The 16,868-nt window shown below is 35.7% G+C and overlaps 4 protein-coding genes across 4 annotated transcripts; 3 read left to right on the top strand and 1 right to left on the bottom strand.

Annotated features, from left to right (window-relative positions):
* The first annotated feature begins 1,901 nt into the window (after positions 1 to 1,901).
* LOC122290766 (L-type lectin-domain containing receptor kinase SIT2-like) lies at positions 1,902 to 4,206 on the top strand. Its single transcript, XM_043098398.1, has one exon. It carries the CDS (start codon positions 1,957 to 1,959, stop codon positions 3,955 to 3,957), a length of 2,001 nt encoding a protein of 666 aa, XP_042954332.1. The 5' UTR covers positions 1,902 to 1,956; the 3' UTR covers positions 3,958 to 4,206.
* A 1,815-nt stretch (positions 4,207 to 6,021) lies between these two features.
* LOC122290928 (L-type lectin-domain containing receptor kinase IV.1-like) lies at positions 6,022 to 7,093 on the top strand. The gene is made up of 3 exons (XM_043098596.1): positions 6,022 to 6,331; positions 6,615 to 6,844; positions 6,962 to 7,093. The coding sequence occupies exons 1-3, from the start codon at positions 6,022 to 6,024 to the stop codon at positions 7,091 to 7,093; spliced, it is 672 nt and encodes a 223-aa protein (XP_042954530.1).
* Positions 7,094 to 8,788: 1,695 nt separating this feature from the next.
* On the top strand, positions 8,789 to 9,585 carry LOC122292497. The gene has a single exon (XM_043100884.1). It carries the CDS (start codon positions 9,036 to 9,038, stop codon positions 9,402 to 9,404), a length of 369 nt encoding a protein of 122 aa, XP_042956818.1. The 5' UTR covers positions 8,789 to 9,035; the 3' UTR covers positions 9,405 to 9,585.
* Positions 9,586 to 10,064: 479 nt separating this feature from the next.
* On the bottom strand, positions 10,065 to 16,868 carry LOC122292496 (transcription initiation factor IIA large subunit-like). Its single transcript, XM_043100883.1, has 11 exons — positions 16,502 to 16,868; positions 16,045 to 16,215; positions 15,740 to 15,910; positions 14,953 to 15,004; positions 14,820 to 14,878; positions 14,446 to 14,571; positions 12,574 to 12,726; positions 11,300 to 11,363; positions 10,886 to 11,046; positions 10,687 to 10,770; positions 10,065 to 10,578 (listed from the first exon to the last, which is right to left on the bottom strand). The coding sequence occupies exons 1-11, from the start codon at positions 16,622 to 16,624 to the stop codon at positions 10,555 to 10,557; spliced, it is 1,188 nt and encodes a 395-aa protein (XP_042956817.1). The 5' UTR covers positions 16,625 to 16,868; the 3' UTR covers positions 10,065 to 10,554.

The following is a 16,868-nucleotide window of genomic DNA, read 5'->3' as shown; positions in this document are numbered from 1 at the left end:
ATGATTTCATGTAATCCATTTGATCAATTTTATAATAAAACTAAATTTACAATCTGACGTACTGTATCAAGTAACATCAATTTATAGATTTACTTTTGTAATTAAAATATTTCTCAAAATTTAAAAGAGTTTTCCTTACAAAATTTCTTAACCATCAATTACTGTTTTTTTAAACTACAAAATTTTGTAAATCAGCTCCCAGCAGTCCCACTTTTAGAACATTTATTACGAGGTGTTGCTTTAAGTAATTGAATTCATCCTTTTTGTATCATTCCAAGTTCGTAGAATGTATTTGATAATTTCATCAGGATCCTGGAGAAAACATTGATAAATAGCATCGCTGTTTGGAAATTATTCCATGCCTTGATCACGTAAGCGTGAATTCCCAGTAGTTCTAACTAAGTTAAAATAGCACAGGAGACGAAAGTTCAAAATGGTCTCCAACATCTTCACCTAGCTTTGGGACAGGGCCGCCCAGACGTAGATTGAGGCCTTGGGCGAAAAATTAGAATTAGATATTTTTATTTTGTATTTGTTATTATATTAAATGTTAAATTGATTTATTTTAGTTTTTTAAATTCTAAGAAAAACTACTTAAAAAAGATGTCTGATAAGATATGAATATATGGGAGATAATTTAATTTAAAAAACAGAAGACATGGAAAAATTAAAACAAAAAAGCGTTAATACAAGTAAAAAATGATAATGATTAAAAGAAAAAAAGAGATTAAATAAACTGAGGATAAATTAAAGTAAGTTTAGGATCATTTCTCTCCCACATTTGGATCATTAATTGACCTTTCTCTTCACCTGCATGCACAGCGAGTCACCTTCTATTTATTCTGCGTATAATTTGTTTCTCTGTATGGACGGTGTTATGTCCACTCCATCGGGAGCTACCGTTAGGAATAACTTTTTTTTTTTTTTAATATTTTTAAATTTTATTTTTTAAATTCATAATATTATTAAAAAATACTTTCATAATCACAAAGTAAATTGAATTTAAAAAAAAAAAAAGTCGGCAGTATCTCTAGAGCGGTTGGGGTATCATTTTCCTTCTCTGTATATAACCTTCTCTCCTTTTTTGCTTATTTTGTGCCATTTTTTTTCAAAAGTAAAAAGTTAAACTTTTTATATTTTGGGGCCTCATTTGGATTGGTGGCTTTAGTCGCCTGCCCACGAGCTGGCCCTGCTTTGGGAGCCACATTGACTATGAAGAAGTTGATTATTCCCACCATCACTAGAAACCATAAGTTCTGACAAAAATGAAGGAGAGGGTCAAGAAGTAATGGCAATTAATGAAAATTGGCTAAAGGGGTCTATGTCGTGATTTAAAGCCAAGACACTCACTTGGTGAATGCCAGAGGAGCGTATTTAATTCTGGAGATAGCCCACTGAGAGGACTAGATCATCGATTGGTAACTGAGCGGTGTTGGAGGCAAGAATGCGATGAGGATTGAGGCATGCAGGTGGCCGACAGCTTGGTAATTTGTAGGGCAGCCTCGGGAACCTCAACATTTATGGATACTTATCGGTTGAGCTATGGATTCCAAATTTGTTATTCTGATCCCACTAGAGTTTGTGAATCTAATTACCTCAAATGATATACGTATATGCCTTACAAAGTTAAGCAACGGATGTAAAAAAGAAAAAGAAGCACCAACCTAATACGCTCCCCACTTTTTACCCAAGAATCATTCCTTCATGGTATTGAGAAAAATACTAGGCTGATCGAAATTACATTTGGAAAATTAAATTGAAAAGTTGTTAAAACTACTCTTCAAATCAAAATAATTGATTGGTTATCAATGGAAACATAGATGCTAACTACGTACACCATGGCACATTGGCAAATAAAAAAAAAAAAAAAAGGCATTTCGTTTCTCAGAAGTATAAGACATTTGAATAAGTGAAATCCCTCTCTCTCGGAAAGGCACCATCTTTCCACTTTTCCCAATGGCTACAATTCTTAGATCACTTCATCTTATGATGATTCTCTATATTTCCAGCATTCCCTTGAACTTTGCTCAAGATGAAAGCCAATTCATCTACAATGGCTTCAGTCAAGCCAATCTATATCTTGATGGAATCGCAAAAATTCACCCTAATGGTCTCTTGCAGCTAACCAACATTTCACACCAGCAATTTGGTCGAGCTTTCTACCAATTTCCTATAAAGTTTGGCACGATTTCATCTCTTTCATTTTCTACAAACTTTGTGTTTGCCATGGTTCCTCAAAAACCAAAACTCGGTGGACATGGCATAGCCTTCACCATCAGTCCCTCGAAGGGCTTAACCCATGGTATGGCAAGTCAATTCCTAGGACTCTTCAATTTTTCAAATATCGGCCTTAATTCCAACCACATATTGGCCATCGAGCTCGATCCTGTTAAGAGTCTTGAATTTGAAGATATTGGTAACCATGTGGGAATTGACGTGAATGGCCTAAGATCACTTGAATTAGCTCCTGCAGTATATTATTCCAATGATGAAAGGAGGAATATAAGCTTGGAGCTCATAAGTGGGAATCCAATGCAACTTTGGATAGACTATGACGAAGTAGAAAAGTTGCTGAATGTAACACTGGCCCCAATTAGAACCCCAAAACCAAGCTCGCCTCTCTTGTCAACACCAATCAATCTGTCTGATATCGTGTTGGAATCTATGTATGTTGGTTTCTCTGCTTCCACAGGAGTAGTTGCATCTGACCACTACATTCTTGGATGGAGCTTTAATAAAAGTGGCCAAGCACAAAGCCTCGACATTTCGAGCCTCCCTAAACTTCCCCCACACAAGAAACGAAAAGAGAAACAAGTAGTACCAATCAGGGATCTTCTCATAATAGTAGTGGTTGTGCTTATAACTATAACTGGATCTGCGTGCTATTTTAGGAGGAAGAAATATGAAGAAGTGCGTGAAGATTGGGAAAGTGAGTATGGTACTCACAGGTTCAGCTATAAAAGTCTCCACAAGGCAACCAAAGGTTTCAAAGCCAAAGAGATTATTGGAGAAGGAGGTTTTGGAAAAGTTTATAGAGGAATACTTCCTTCTAATGAGCAAATTGCAGTCAAGAGAGTCTCTCATAATTCTCAACAGGGGATGAAGGAATTTGTGGCTGAGATCGTTAGCATGGGAAGATTGAGACATAGGAACTTGGTGCGGCTCTTGGGTTATTGCCGGCGCAAGGGAGAACTCCTCTTGATCTATGATTATATGCCCCATGGAAGCCTTGATAGGTTCTTATACAACAATGGAAGAAGGCACCTTAACTGGCTTCAAAGATTTCGAATCCTTAGAGGAGTAGCATCTGGCCTTCTTTATCTGCATGAAGGGTGGGAACAAATTGTTATACACAGAGATATAAAAGCAAGCAATGTCCTATTAGATGCTGAAATGAATGGAAGGCTAGGTGATTTTGGTCTTGCGAGATTATATGACCATGACACAAACTCACAAACTACCCATGTGGCTGGGACTGCCGGTTATTTGGCTCCAGAGCTTACTAGAACTGGGAGGGCAACTACTTACACTGATGTGTATGCTTTTGGAGCTTTCATGCTAGAGGTGGCTTGTGGAAGGAGACCAATAGAGCGAATGGGGAAGCCTGAAGAATTAGTTTTGGTTGATTGGGTCTTTGAGTGCTGGAGCAATGGAGATATCCTCCGTGCTAGTGATCCTAGATTGGAAGGTAATTATGTGGTAGAGGAAATGGCATTGGTTATGAAACTGGGACTCCTCTGCTCACATGTAAATCCAGCTGCTAGGCCTAGCATGAGGCGAGTGATGCAGTTTTTGGATGGCGATGTTGATCTGCCAAATATTCCATATGACAGTGCTTCTTTTGGTAAAGTCCCAAGTAGTGAAACATTAGATTTCTTATGGTCACCTCCATCATTTGTCCAGTCTTCTGATCCTTCCATGTCTAGCACCATTTCCATCCTTAAAGGTGGTCGTTGAATTAGCTGCACACAACTATAAGATCATGGATCTATACTTTGGACCAAGTCAACCCATGGCACACATAAAGCTTACAGATAACTTGGCGGTGGAGAGGGGAAGAAGAAACATGTGAAGAATATGATATAGATGTATGTAGTTTCTTTCGGTAAATATATGTTTCCAAAATTGATGTTAGCACTCTACTTGAGATTTTTGTATTACTAAAGATTTGAGTCTACTGTTAAAAGATTTATAGATTTGTCATTATAGTTTTGGAGAGTGAGAGTAGATGAAAATTTTGTGAATAGTAGTAAGATAGTTTGTGAATAGTAGTTTGATGGTTTTGGTTAATTATTTTTTAAGTTTTAAAAAATGAGAGAGTAAAAGTTGAATAAAAAATATTTTAAATTTAAAATATTGTAAGAATATAATTTTATAATATTATTTTTATTTTAGAATTTGAAAAAGTTAGAATTGTTTTTTATTTGAAAGTTTGAAAAAGTTATAATGATTAGTTTGAAAATTTTATATTTAAATTATGTTTGGAAATAATAATAGATGAGATAAAATGATAAAAGGGATACAGTAGAGGGAAATATAGGGAAAAGGAAAGTTAGGACTAACAATCAAAGAAATGGTAAACGGAAACATAGGGAGGGAAAGTTAGGACTAACATATTATAATTTCCTAATTTATAACCATATCATTGTTTCCCAAAGGAAATTCTATATTGAAAAAGTATTTCCTTACCAAATTTCTTAACTATCAATTACTGGTTTTTTAAATTACAAAATTTTCTAAAGAGAACTGTTATAGATATAAAAAGATTATATAAAATTAAATCTACAAACAGACGTGGTTTTATGAGATCCGTTAGATCTACTTTATAATAAAAGTAATTTTATAATCTGATGTATCATATCAAGTCATATTAGTTTGTAAGTTTATTTTTATATAATCTATTTGTAACTATAACGTATTTTTCTTTCCTAAATCAGCTCCCAGCAGCCCCAATTAAGAACATTTATTACGAGGTATTGCTTTAAGTAATTGAATTCATCCTTTTGTATCATTGCAAGTTTGTAGCATATATTTGACCATTACATCAGGATCCTCGAGAAAACATTGATAAATATACAGCATCTTTGTTTTAAAAATTATTCCATGCCTTGATCACGTCAGCGTGAATTCCCATTAGTTCCAACTAAGTTTAAGATGCACAGGCGAAAGTTCAAAGTGGTCGCCAACATCTTCACCTAGCTTTGGGAACCACCTTGACTATGAAGAATATATCATTCCCACCATCACTAAAAACCATCAGTTCTAACAAGCTGAATGAAGGAGAGGGCCAAGAAGTAATGGCAATTAATGAAAATTGACTAAAGGGGTCTCTGTCGTGATTTAAAGCCAAAACGCTCATTTGGTGAATGCTAGAGGACCAAATTTACTTCTGAAGACAGCCGGCTGAGAGGAGTAGGTCATCGATTGGTAAGTGAACGGTGTTGGAGGCAAGAATTAATGCAATGAGGATTGAGGCATACATGAGGCCGACAGCTTTGGTATTTTGTAGGGCAGCCTCGGGACCCTCAACATTTTTGGATACTTATTGGTTGAGCTTGTGAATCTAATTACCTCAAATGACATGCGTATATGCCTTACTAAGTTAAGCAATGGATGTAAAAAAAGAAAAAGAAGCACCAACCTAATACGCTCCCCACTTTTTAGCCAAGAATCATTCCTTCATGGTATTGAGAAAAATATTAGGATGATCGAAATTATATTTGGGGAATTAAATTGAAAAGTTGTCAAAACTACTTTTCAAATCAAAATAATTGATTGGTTACCAATAGGAACACAGATGCTGACTATACATGGCACATTGGCAAACAAAAAAAAAAAATCATTTCTCAGGAGTTTGAGACATTTGAACAAGTGAAATCCCTCTATCTCAGAAAGGCACTATCTTTCCACTTTTTCCAATGACTACAGGTCCTATATCACTTCATCTTATAATGATTCTCTATATTTCTAGTATTCCCTTAAACTTTGCTCAAGAGAGTCTCCCATGATTCCCGACAGGGGATGAAGGAATTTGTGGTTGAGATTGTTAGCATGAGAAGATTGAGACATAGGAACTTGGTGCGGCTCTTGGGCAATTGCCGGCGCAGGGGAAAACTACTCTTGATCTATGCTTATATGCCCCATGGAAGCCTTGACAAGTTCTTATACAACAATGGAAGAAGGCACCTTAACTGGCTTCAAAGATTTCGAATCCTTAGAGAAGTAGCATCTGGCCTTCTTTACCTGCATGAAGGGTGGGAACAGATTGTTATACACAGAGATATAAAAGGAAGCAATGTCCTATTAGATGCTGAAATAAATGGAAGGCTAGGTGATTTTGGCCTTGCCAAATTGAAAAATTCTTCTTGTCATCCTCACACTTTACACATCACACTTATTTTAATTTTTTTTCATTTTTTCTATAATAAATATGTAGTGTGTGGATGATAAATAGAATAATTTAATTAGTTTAATAAGAATAAAATGAAATAAAAAATAAAAAATAATATTTTAATATATAAAGTGTGTAGTGTGGAATGATGTGTAACATTCCTCTGTCAAATTATATGACCATGACACAAATTCACTAACTACCCATGTGGCTGGGACTGTAGGTTATTTGGCTCTAGAACTTACTAGAACGGGGAGGGCAACCACTTACACTGATGTGTATGCTTTTGGAGCTTTCATGCTAGAGGTGGCTTGTGGAAGGAGGCCAATAGAGCGAATGGGGATGCTTGAAGAATTAGTTTTGGTTGATTGGGTCTTTGAGTGCTGGAGCAAAGGAGATATTCTCCGTGCTAGTGATCCTAGATTGGAAGGTAATCATGTGGTAGAGGAAATGGTATTGGTTTTGAAACTAGGACTCCTCTACTCACATGTAAATCTAGTTGCTAAGCCTAGCACAAGGTGAGTGATGCAGTTTTTGGATGGAGATGCTGATTTGTCGAATATTCCATAGGACAGTGCTTCTTTTGGTAGAGTCACAAGTAGTGAAACATTAGATTTCTTATGGTCACCTCCTTCGTCATTTGTCCAGTCTTCTAATCCTTCCATGTCTAGCACCGTTTCCCTCCTTCAAGATGGTTGTTGAAATAGCTACCTCATCCCATGAGTAAACTAAATAATGGATCTATACTTTGGACCAAATCAACCCATGGCACACATAAAGCTTACAGATAGCTTGGTGGTGGAGAGGGAAAGAAGAAACATGCAAAGAATATGATGTAGATATATACAATTTCTTTTAATAAATATACGTTTCCAAAACTCATGTTAGTACTCTACTTGAGATCTTTATAGATTTGTCGTTTAAGCAGTGTCTGCAAAAACCAAGTTTAGAGGCTCACCAAATCTAGGTACTTTACAGTTGCATATTTCAAGTCCGAACCTATTCATTACACTATGCCACACCTAGAGGATCATTGTTCTATTCAAGCATCCAATAGACTTTTGATCTTGTAGGTTTTGGTAATCAGATGAGATAATAAATTCTCAACTTATCATAATTTTTTTCCCAAACATAACTAAACACAAAATACTTTTTTAATTTTAAATTTTTAACTTTTTCATCTAATCATCATTTAATCATTATAACTTTTAAAAATTTAAAAAAACAATCAGCTTTTTCAAACTTCAAAACGAAAATAATATTAAAAATTAATTATAATATTTTTATTCAATTTTGTCTCTCCCCTTTTTAAAATCTAATAAAATATTTTAACTCAAACTATAATGCTACTATTCACGAAACTTTGGGAAGGTTTGGATACAAAAAGTCTCTCATTTCATCTTATCTTATCTCATTTAATCATTACAACTTTTTCAGATTTTCATTCAAAATATAATAAACAATTCAACTTTTTCAAATTCCAAAATAAAAATAATATTTTATTCAATTTTCAAATTTCATCTCATATCAACTCACTATCCAAACCTCCCCGAGATAGTTCCAAGTGTCCAAGCATGCCTCTTAAGGGTCATAATGTTTTGTTGATCATGTGAATCACAAACTTGCCACTGATAGATGACTCCATTGTACCGCATACTAATAGAATTGATAGATAATTTGGAATATCTTTTCTTAAAAGAAGAAATTTAAGTAATAAATCCGATGAATATTTTTTACAAAGAGTTTAGAGGTTATAAAAAGCCCAAAACCAAAGACTCGTAAAAAAATTTAAAAAATAAAAAAACTTTATTCTAATGAGCGAAATAAAAAATGACCCAAAATTTTTCAGACTTACGCGCTTAACAGTCAAAGAAATGAAAAACGGAAATATAGGGAGGGAAAGTTATGACTTATGCTTTCCTTTATAACCATATCATTGTTTCCCAAAGGAAATAATTCTAATTTGAAATTGTTTTTTATTAAATTATATGATTAACATTTCGTTATGGAATTAGAAATATAGATCTGAAAATAGTAATTAATACAAAAACACGTTAGAAACTTAAGAGGATGTTAATTCGGAATATATCAATAGATAGGATGTCATTCATGAGTTGTAAAGGACAAGGTACAGAACAAAATGCCTCTCTTAAGATGTTTCAAGATATGTCATTTTGAACCGAAAACAGCCTTGTCCAGGTTAGCAAGTTGCAACTAATAAGGAACCCATGTTTTTAGATCGAGAAGTTTTGGTGTGTAGACAGGAAATGCATGTCACCATGATGGGATAATTATATGAATCACTGAATCAGATTGTTGTTGAGTACTGGCTTTTGACCCTCCAGAAACTGTGAGCAACGGATTTAAGAAAATGACCGTTATCGGTTATTGTTAACTGTCATTCAAAATTGAATATTCGTTGTTTAACCCCCACCACCATAACCGACCTCCTTAGTTCCCGCTTGGACCAAGAAAAATTCGCATTTGTCTCCCTCTTTTGTCTTCTTTATCTTTGTCTGTCACACCTTGAATTCTATGCAAATAAGCACCTTGACTGAATTTGTGTGTGCGTGTGCGTGAGGGAGACAGAGATAGAGAGACCAAAAATTTCTTGTCAAGAGTTCGGGAAAATCCAATAAACCAAATGGAGAACAGGAGCAATAATGTGTCTCAGAAAGAGGGCAAAGCCAAAGTTGGGAAGCCCCCGACCAGGCTACAGAAGCAGGCCCCAGCATCTCTTCAGCTTGACAAGGTTGCTGTCTATGGTGAAACTTCGAAGGCAATTCCATTTCTGTCGCCACTCATTCTATCCCCACAACCATGGCCGGAGACAGTAGAAATACGATCAGGGAAGAGTGGCAGTAATGAGGAAGAAGACAATGGTGCGAAGAGAAGTAAAGCCTTACCACTGGGGGGTGGGTGGCAACATCCGGCTGTGCCCATGTACACTGAGCCTGAGGCCTTGTTTACTTGCTTTCAATCACAGTGCTTGCTGGTGGACAATGTGCAGTGATATTTTGTTGCCAGCGTTAATTTGCAGATAGGGATCCTCTCCTAGTTCCCTGCCACACTCGACCATTGAACTTTTTCTGCTTGTTTTGCATCATTTTTCTCGAATATGGCATCCACGTATGGCTTTCATCCTTGATTTCTGCAAGAAAGATGTGAGGTTGTTTCCAACTGATGAATTTACACACATTCCTCAAAACACATTTTATATATTTTAAGTGAAAATTTTGGTTTTATTATATGTTAAAATTTGAAAATATTGATATGTTTTTGTTAGTAAATAGTCTTATTCTTTTATTGTTATTAATAAATATAGATGTTAACTTTTATGTAAAATTATTTTAATAAGATCAAATGGGTTGTAAGTATGTTAAATAATTTTACATGACGTGTGTTGAAATGGCAAAAGGTGAGAAGTTCAATACTTACACATAGCACAATGGCAAAAGGTGTGCGGGTGGACGGGTTCGCAATTAAGACTCTTTACTGTCAACCTGCTTCCCCACATTTTGGTGGTGGGTGAACATAAAACTCCACACCTTACAATACTATATCAAGTGAAGCAGAAACAGCGCATCCTGTACATAATTGAAAGTCATACTGATACCTTTACCGCCTCAACTTTATAAGGAGAAGGTATAAGCTGCAACATATGCAAGGGGCGTTTTGGTGGGTAAGGCTAGTAGCCTAAAATATATAGGTAGGTACAAGGGAAAAAATCAAATTGGGAGTTCACATTGTTTTACAACCAAACTGATTAAGCAGCAACACAAATGTAATTGAACAGACTGCAATTCGTAAATTAACCAAAATGTCCAGTGTACAGAGGGAATGGACATTTATATATATTCATTCCATAAGATAAACCACAAACTTCTGCAAACGCCTTGGGCAACCATCTGTCTGAAGGCCGAAAAAGCTCATTTGCTTTTATGTACAACAGGCCAACATCCATCCCACCCCCGTTCTTTCTGTTTTAAATGAGAGCATCCCATCCCATCTTAGTCTTGGAACGTATTCAAGCATCTCCCTCTTTCCTCAAGTTCTCAGTAATAATAATTAAATAAAAATTACTAAACCACCGTGTCCCCCTCTGGATTTTCTGTTCAAAAGCAACTGCCAGGAAATGGCAAAATAGACCATCTCCAACAAAATCAAAAATCAAATTCTCCTGTTGCCTGCAGAAGATGGGACACGTTCCAATGAAAACTTTGAGTTTGAGGTCCAGTACTGGATGAGAACAGAAAGGAAAACAGAATCCCATCCATCATTAGAAAAAAACTGACCTTGTTAAAGAGAATGTCCTTATTGTTTATGTGCATAATGCCATCCTTCAGCAAGCATTTCCATTTGCTCTTGGTACGTGTCACCTACCCATCCAAACATATCATGTATTTTATGATGAAACAATGGGCATTTGAGATTAAATATAGTACGAATTATGAATGGTAATGAGTGTGCACACACATGCAGAGAGTGAAATACCTTATCAAACTGCGCCAAAACCAAATGCTGTGTGTTCTGCTCCTCTCCTTCGTCCACATCATCCAAATCATCATCATCATTTTCATTCAATGGGGGTTCATCATCATCATCCTCTCCAACATCATTTTGAGCAACTACAGCAGGAGTACTTGCTGGAATGTCTGAAATAAACAAATAACAGGCAGCTCCAACATTAGCTAATCAACTTAAGCACACCAATTTTAAAATTTTCTTTTTTTATGAGTACCAATTTGAACCATTAGGAGCAGGTGTGTTATCATGATATCTAATGCAAACCACAATATTTACCAGTGGGAACAGGTGTTTTATCATGGATATCTAGCACAAACCACAACATTTACCGGTGGGAGCAGGTGTTTTATCATGATATCAAACACAACCAACAAGGTTTACCTGTGGGAGCAGGTGTGTTTGCTATGTTGTAGTCTTCATTGTAAACTCCTTGATAATTGTATATCTGTAGGACGAGAAGGGGGATGAGAAAGCAGCAGCTAGTGAGAAATAAGAACTTTAAAACATGCCTACGGGGGAGAGAGACCATCCAGTCATATTCAATAATTACTGTAAAGAGCACGTCGGCAAAATTATCACTTCATTCGAAAACGAAAACAAGATTGAGCACCCAAGAATCTTTTTTTCTTTTTCTGTTAGGGTAAGTAGCAGAAAGAATATTTGGATCAATCTAAATCATTTAATCAATCTGTCCAAGATCCAGGCCACCTACAAACTGAACTTTCCGCTTATCCCAACTTCCAAAAAATTTTGTAAAATTTTCATCTGATAATGACTTAAAAAGGTTAATTTAAATCAATACGAATTTTTACTATATATGATCAAGATCCATGGCATACTCCCGCCAATACAATAGAGAAACAAGTCCTTCCATGAGCACTCAAATATCACGGCACCTTTTATCCCCAAAAAAATCTTCTTTTGTTCATCAAGAAGATAGAGGGAGGAAAAATAAGAAAGGGGAATACACTTTTCACAGTCCAACTAATAGGTGTTCTACACTTTGTATCCCAAACTACTAAAACTGACACATTGCTCTCAAACTACCAAAAAGTTTCAATGTTCATTATCGGTCAAGCTCCAACAGTCAAGATTCAATGTTGGTGGTTTAGGTGCTAAGGTAAACATCTCTTAGTTAGAGGGTCATTTATTCAACCAAAAACAATATATTTTAATTGATATAGCAAATTTATCTATTGAGTTTTGAACTCATGACCTCACAATCCACCCTATTCTTATAAAGAAGATGCCATTTGAGCTAGAGTTTATTGCCAGAAACAATCCCCCCACCCTTTTCCCAACAAACAGCATCAGGATCTGGACCAATGTTGTAATCTACAAAACTTAAAGCGCCCAATCCACACACGCATTCGAAGGAAGAGACCACACAATTCTGATCAGCCAGTAATCCCCTTTAAAGAGTCAAACGAAAAATGGACGACTTTTAGAAACATCTTAGAAGGATAAGTCTGCAATCAGAGCGCATGATCAGTCCATATCAACTACCCCCAATGAAGAGGCTTCAAACATAAGGTTTTACTCATCATAGTTGATGTGCACGGCAGAAATATGCATATTCATATATTAGAGAAGAAAACCAATAAAAAATGAACTATTTTTGGCATACATGTGTCTCAAAAGTAATAGAACCATACGTTGGGAGTAGACAGAACGTCATCATAAGGATCAGGAATTGGTCCATCAAGTTGAGGAATCTTTGAACTAGACTCTCTTACATACGCCAAGGTCTCTTTATTTGCAGTGGTGACTATGCCATGTCCACCCAGAGATGCGCTCCCTCCACTTACCTGAAATGTTAACAATAACTGAATCTCAGACTGCATTGAATAAACAAGAAGGCAAGCCATACAGAGGGATATTCATTCCAAAATTGCAAAAGTCCTTAAATAAATAATATAAAAGAAATGCAGAAGTGGTGCCATTATAGAAGGATCTTTCTGTTTTCCACCTAAACTCAAATTCATACAGATAAAGTTACTACAAGTTGTATCATGCAAAAAATCCTTTTACTAAAAAGTTACATCATGCAACAATATATTCCTTCTACTCATCAAAAAAACATTGCGTCATGCAACAATATATGTCCTCAATTTTTTTCAACAAATGATTACCCAGTATGATGCTCCAAATATACCAGGTCAAATAAAACCCCAAAAATGGATAATTCGAAAATAGTTAATGATTGACTCAATCACTATGACTGACCCATTAGAGAACATCATGAGATTAGCCCAGAAGCCAAACATTAGCAAACATCATCAAGTTTGAACCACTTCTAGAACTCGGAAAAAGGCAAATAGCCAAACATATCAAACATGATCAAGTTTGAACCACATCTGGAACTATGGAAAAAGGCAAAAAGTCCCCGAATTATTTCTAGTGCCAACTAATCTAGCTAATCCAAAACTAACTACTTAAAAGAAATTCACATAGCCTTCAACCATGTTTTTTTTTTTTTATAAGTATATAGCCTTCAACCATGCTCTGCAAGGGAGATCTCAAATGTGCTTTGTATGGAAAGCTTTGACTCAGCAGGATTCAGTTAGTAGGAAAGTCATCCCAACGAACATTAATTACAACCTTGTGAACATAACAACTAAGCAGGTGATAGCTTTTTCTCTTCCCATTCTTTCCCAAAGGATTCTGCTCCCTAAGATGTTTCATCAAAAAAAGACTTTTACAGCCTCTCTGTCAATTCTATTTCTGACAATTTCTCCTTACTTTGTCCATGTTTAGTACCTCCATCTCATCTAACACCTCATCAGCAAGGTCAGTAGAATTTCAAACCATTCCATCTAGAGCAGCTATTCTAAAAACTAAACTTAAATTCATCTTGGATAATGAAACTTAAATTCAACTTGGATAATGATAGGCTTACTATTCTCTTACCACCCCTTTACTACCCTACAGTGTATTTGAGATTTTTATTTTTTTTCTTATTTTCTTTAAGTATTTTTTTAACATCCTTAATCATTAAGAAAAATTAAAAAAATATACAACTTCACTAATAATTACTTCCTTAACCATTAAGTACAAAAAAATTAAAAAAATAAAGGGAGTCGTAAAAGGGTGGTAGGAGGTTAGTAAGCCTATTAATTATCCATTGATCTGACATTATCTGCCACCTGGACTCAATATATGAACATCACTATTATATCTTATGCCCAGCTTTCTACCCTTTTAAAAGGTTCTTAGTCAACTCCAAGCATACTACTAAAGGACTTCCAACCAAGTACATAGTTTTTTTAAACAAAAAATAAAAATAAAAAAACTACATAGTTTTTTTATACAAAAAATAAAAATAAAAAAACAGAACCCCAAACTTACCTTCTTAAACCTATCTTCCAATGCTAGGAAGATTCCATCCAAATTATTGCAATTAAATTTAAATCCAATATTCAGACAAGTCTCTGAGAAATGAACCCTTTAAATAACTCAAAATAACCAGATTCTTCAAAGTATAACCGTATTCAACATTACCATCCAAAAATGACAGAAAGACAAACCTCAATCTCAAACACCTCTAATGTAGCATCCCCAGCCCCATCTTGTTGTGGTATGAATCCACCAGCATGATATTGCGAAGAAAGATCCTCACGTTTTCGCTTTCCAGGAGGAGCCACAAAGAAGTCCTGAATTTTTATCAAATGGTTAGAACTAACAAAACAAGATAGCATCATTGATCCTAGACAAAAATTATATACATCAATATATTTTTTCATAAGAAATATGTATGCATTTATATATGCCAATATGGTCAAAGAACACAGGCCAAAAATGAGATGTATACACCTTAGTCACCCAGATATCTTCAATCATGAGTTTTCTTAAAAAGAAAACCAGAGATTCTTCAGCAAAATGAAGTAATAACGGGGATTACCTGTGTCAAGGGTTGATGAGAGGCTCCTCTGTCCACCTCATCCCGCCCTTCCACGTAAGCTACACCAGTACAACATTAATTATTTCAAAATCTTATACAAACACCTACTCGACTTATTTTACATCATCCTTACCAACATTAACATCAAGTGGGGCCCTTTGGCTCATCCAAGGTGACGGGGGTTGCTGCAACAAGAATAAAAAGGATTGTCATAGATTAGCCTTTAAACCATACCAGAGAATTATAATCTATAAAACATCTTCAGCCACTCACAAAATAGCTAGGGTTCAAGGATAATATTCCCTCCCAACTTCATTTTTTATAGGTATATTTCCCACAACTCCAATGTCAGCTTATATATAAAAGGAAAATGCTAGTTTGCCCCCTCATTTTGATTGCTCATGTATTTAAATTTTTTTTAAAAAAAATTCTTTACTTAATGATTAAAAAATTGACTTTTAGTGTATCGGTGTATTTTTTTATTTTTTCAAAATATTTAAATATGATAAAAAAATATAAAAAGGAAATAAGAAAAAAAAAATGAAAAATTTGTACTAGTGGGCATGCCGAACGGTCAAAACTGAGCAGCACACTAGCACTACCCTAGATGAAAATAGCTACAAAAACAACACTTACGTGTCATATCAGACATTAAGGTGCCGTTTGGATAATGAGTTGAGATGTGATGAGTTAATATGAAAGCTGAAAGTTGAATAAAATATTGTTAGAATATTATTTTTTAATATTATTATTATTTTGAGATTTGAAAAAATTGAATTATTTATTATATTTTGTGGAGAAATTTGAGAAAGTTGTAATGATGAGATGAGATGAAACACTTCTTGTATCCAAACGGGACCTAAAGCTTTCACAACAAAATGTCAAAACTACCCAATTAAATGGTCTTCTGTAGTATTTACCATGAACGGACTAGGTCTTCCACCTTTTGCCTCATTATTGTTGTTGCTATTGCTGCCGCCGCCAGTATCATTTCCTGGAGTAGGATAGTCACTAGGTCCAGTAGGAATGTTATACATCGAGTTTTCTGCTGTTCCTGGCAAAGGTGTCTGAATGGGAGTCTGTAACGGCGTCTACATTTCAAGAAAAGAAAAGCCAAAAAAATAAGTCGTCAACTATCCACCAATTGAACTAATAAGTTACTTTTAAAAGAATCAACAACTAGGCAGATACCGTCTTGATGAGGAAAAAGAAAGTATGAACGCACCGGAGGAAAGAGCATCTCAGCAGTCGGAGTTTCATACTCCTCAGTCCCTTCGTATGGCACATTAAGATCGTGAACGGGAGTGATAGGACCCCCAGGTGTGGGCTTCGGTGCACCGGTCCTATCTATTGGACCAATAACTACACCGGCTTGAATCATTTTCGCCTCCCAAGTCTATAAATTTCCCATAAAATAAACAAAATCAGCTAAAACCGACTCAAGTGACAAAACAAAAGCTCGAGATATTTTCCCAATAAAACAATTTAACCCTAAAAAAACTATAAATCTCCAAATCCATAGAAATTAACAGATCATATCAATTTACTCAAACCCTCCCCTCCCGATCTCTTCAAAGCGAAGAACTAAAAATCTCAGAGCTTTTTTTTTTTTACGAATTACCTATTAGTAACACCCTAATATCAACGGAAAAATAAATCCAAGAAACGAAAATATAAATTACTCCTTGAAACTCCTTGAGAACGTCCTCTCCGGGGCCACCGTTGTTGACGAACTCATCCCGGACCTTATTGATGACATCCTCGATGACCTGGATGTAAACGTTGCTCGTCGTCGAAGCCGCCATTTCCGAATCTTCCTGGCTCCGAGTACCCCCGAATTGCCGAATCGGTGACTTTTTATCGGCAAAATCAGTAGGGAAAAGTCTCAGGAACAAAGATCTGAATGAAGCATGTAAATTCTAGAGCTTGTGGATGAAGAGGGTTCTAGGGTTTGGGGGATGTGTGACTGAGCGAGCGAGCTGAGAGAGAGAGAGAGAGAGAGAGTGTGTGTGTGTGTGAGAGAGAGAGAGAGAGAGAGAGAGAGAGACG

Source organism: Carya illinoinensis, chromosome 13 (assembly GCF_018687715.1).
Source record: "Carya illinoinensis cultivar Pawnee chromosome 13, C.illinoinensisPawnee_v1, whole genome shotgun sequence".
In the NCBI taxonomy this organism is placed as follows: Eukaryota; Viridiplantae; Streptophyta; class Magnoliopsida; order Fagales; family Juglandaceae; genus Carya; species Carya illinoinensis.
Note: the sequence above shows the minus strand (reverse complement) of the source record. Positions and strands in the feature narration are given on the sequence as shown.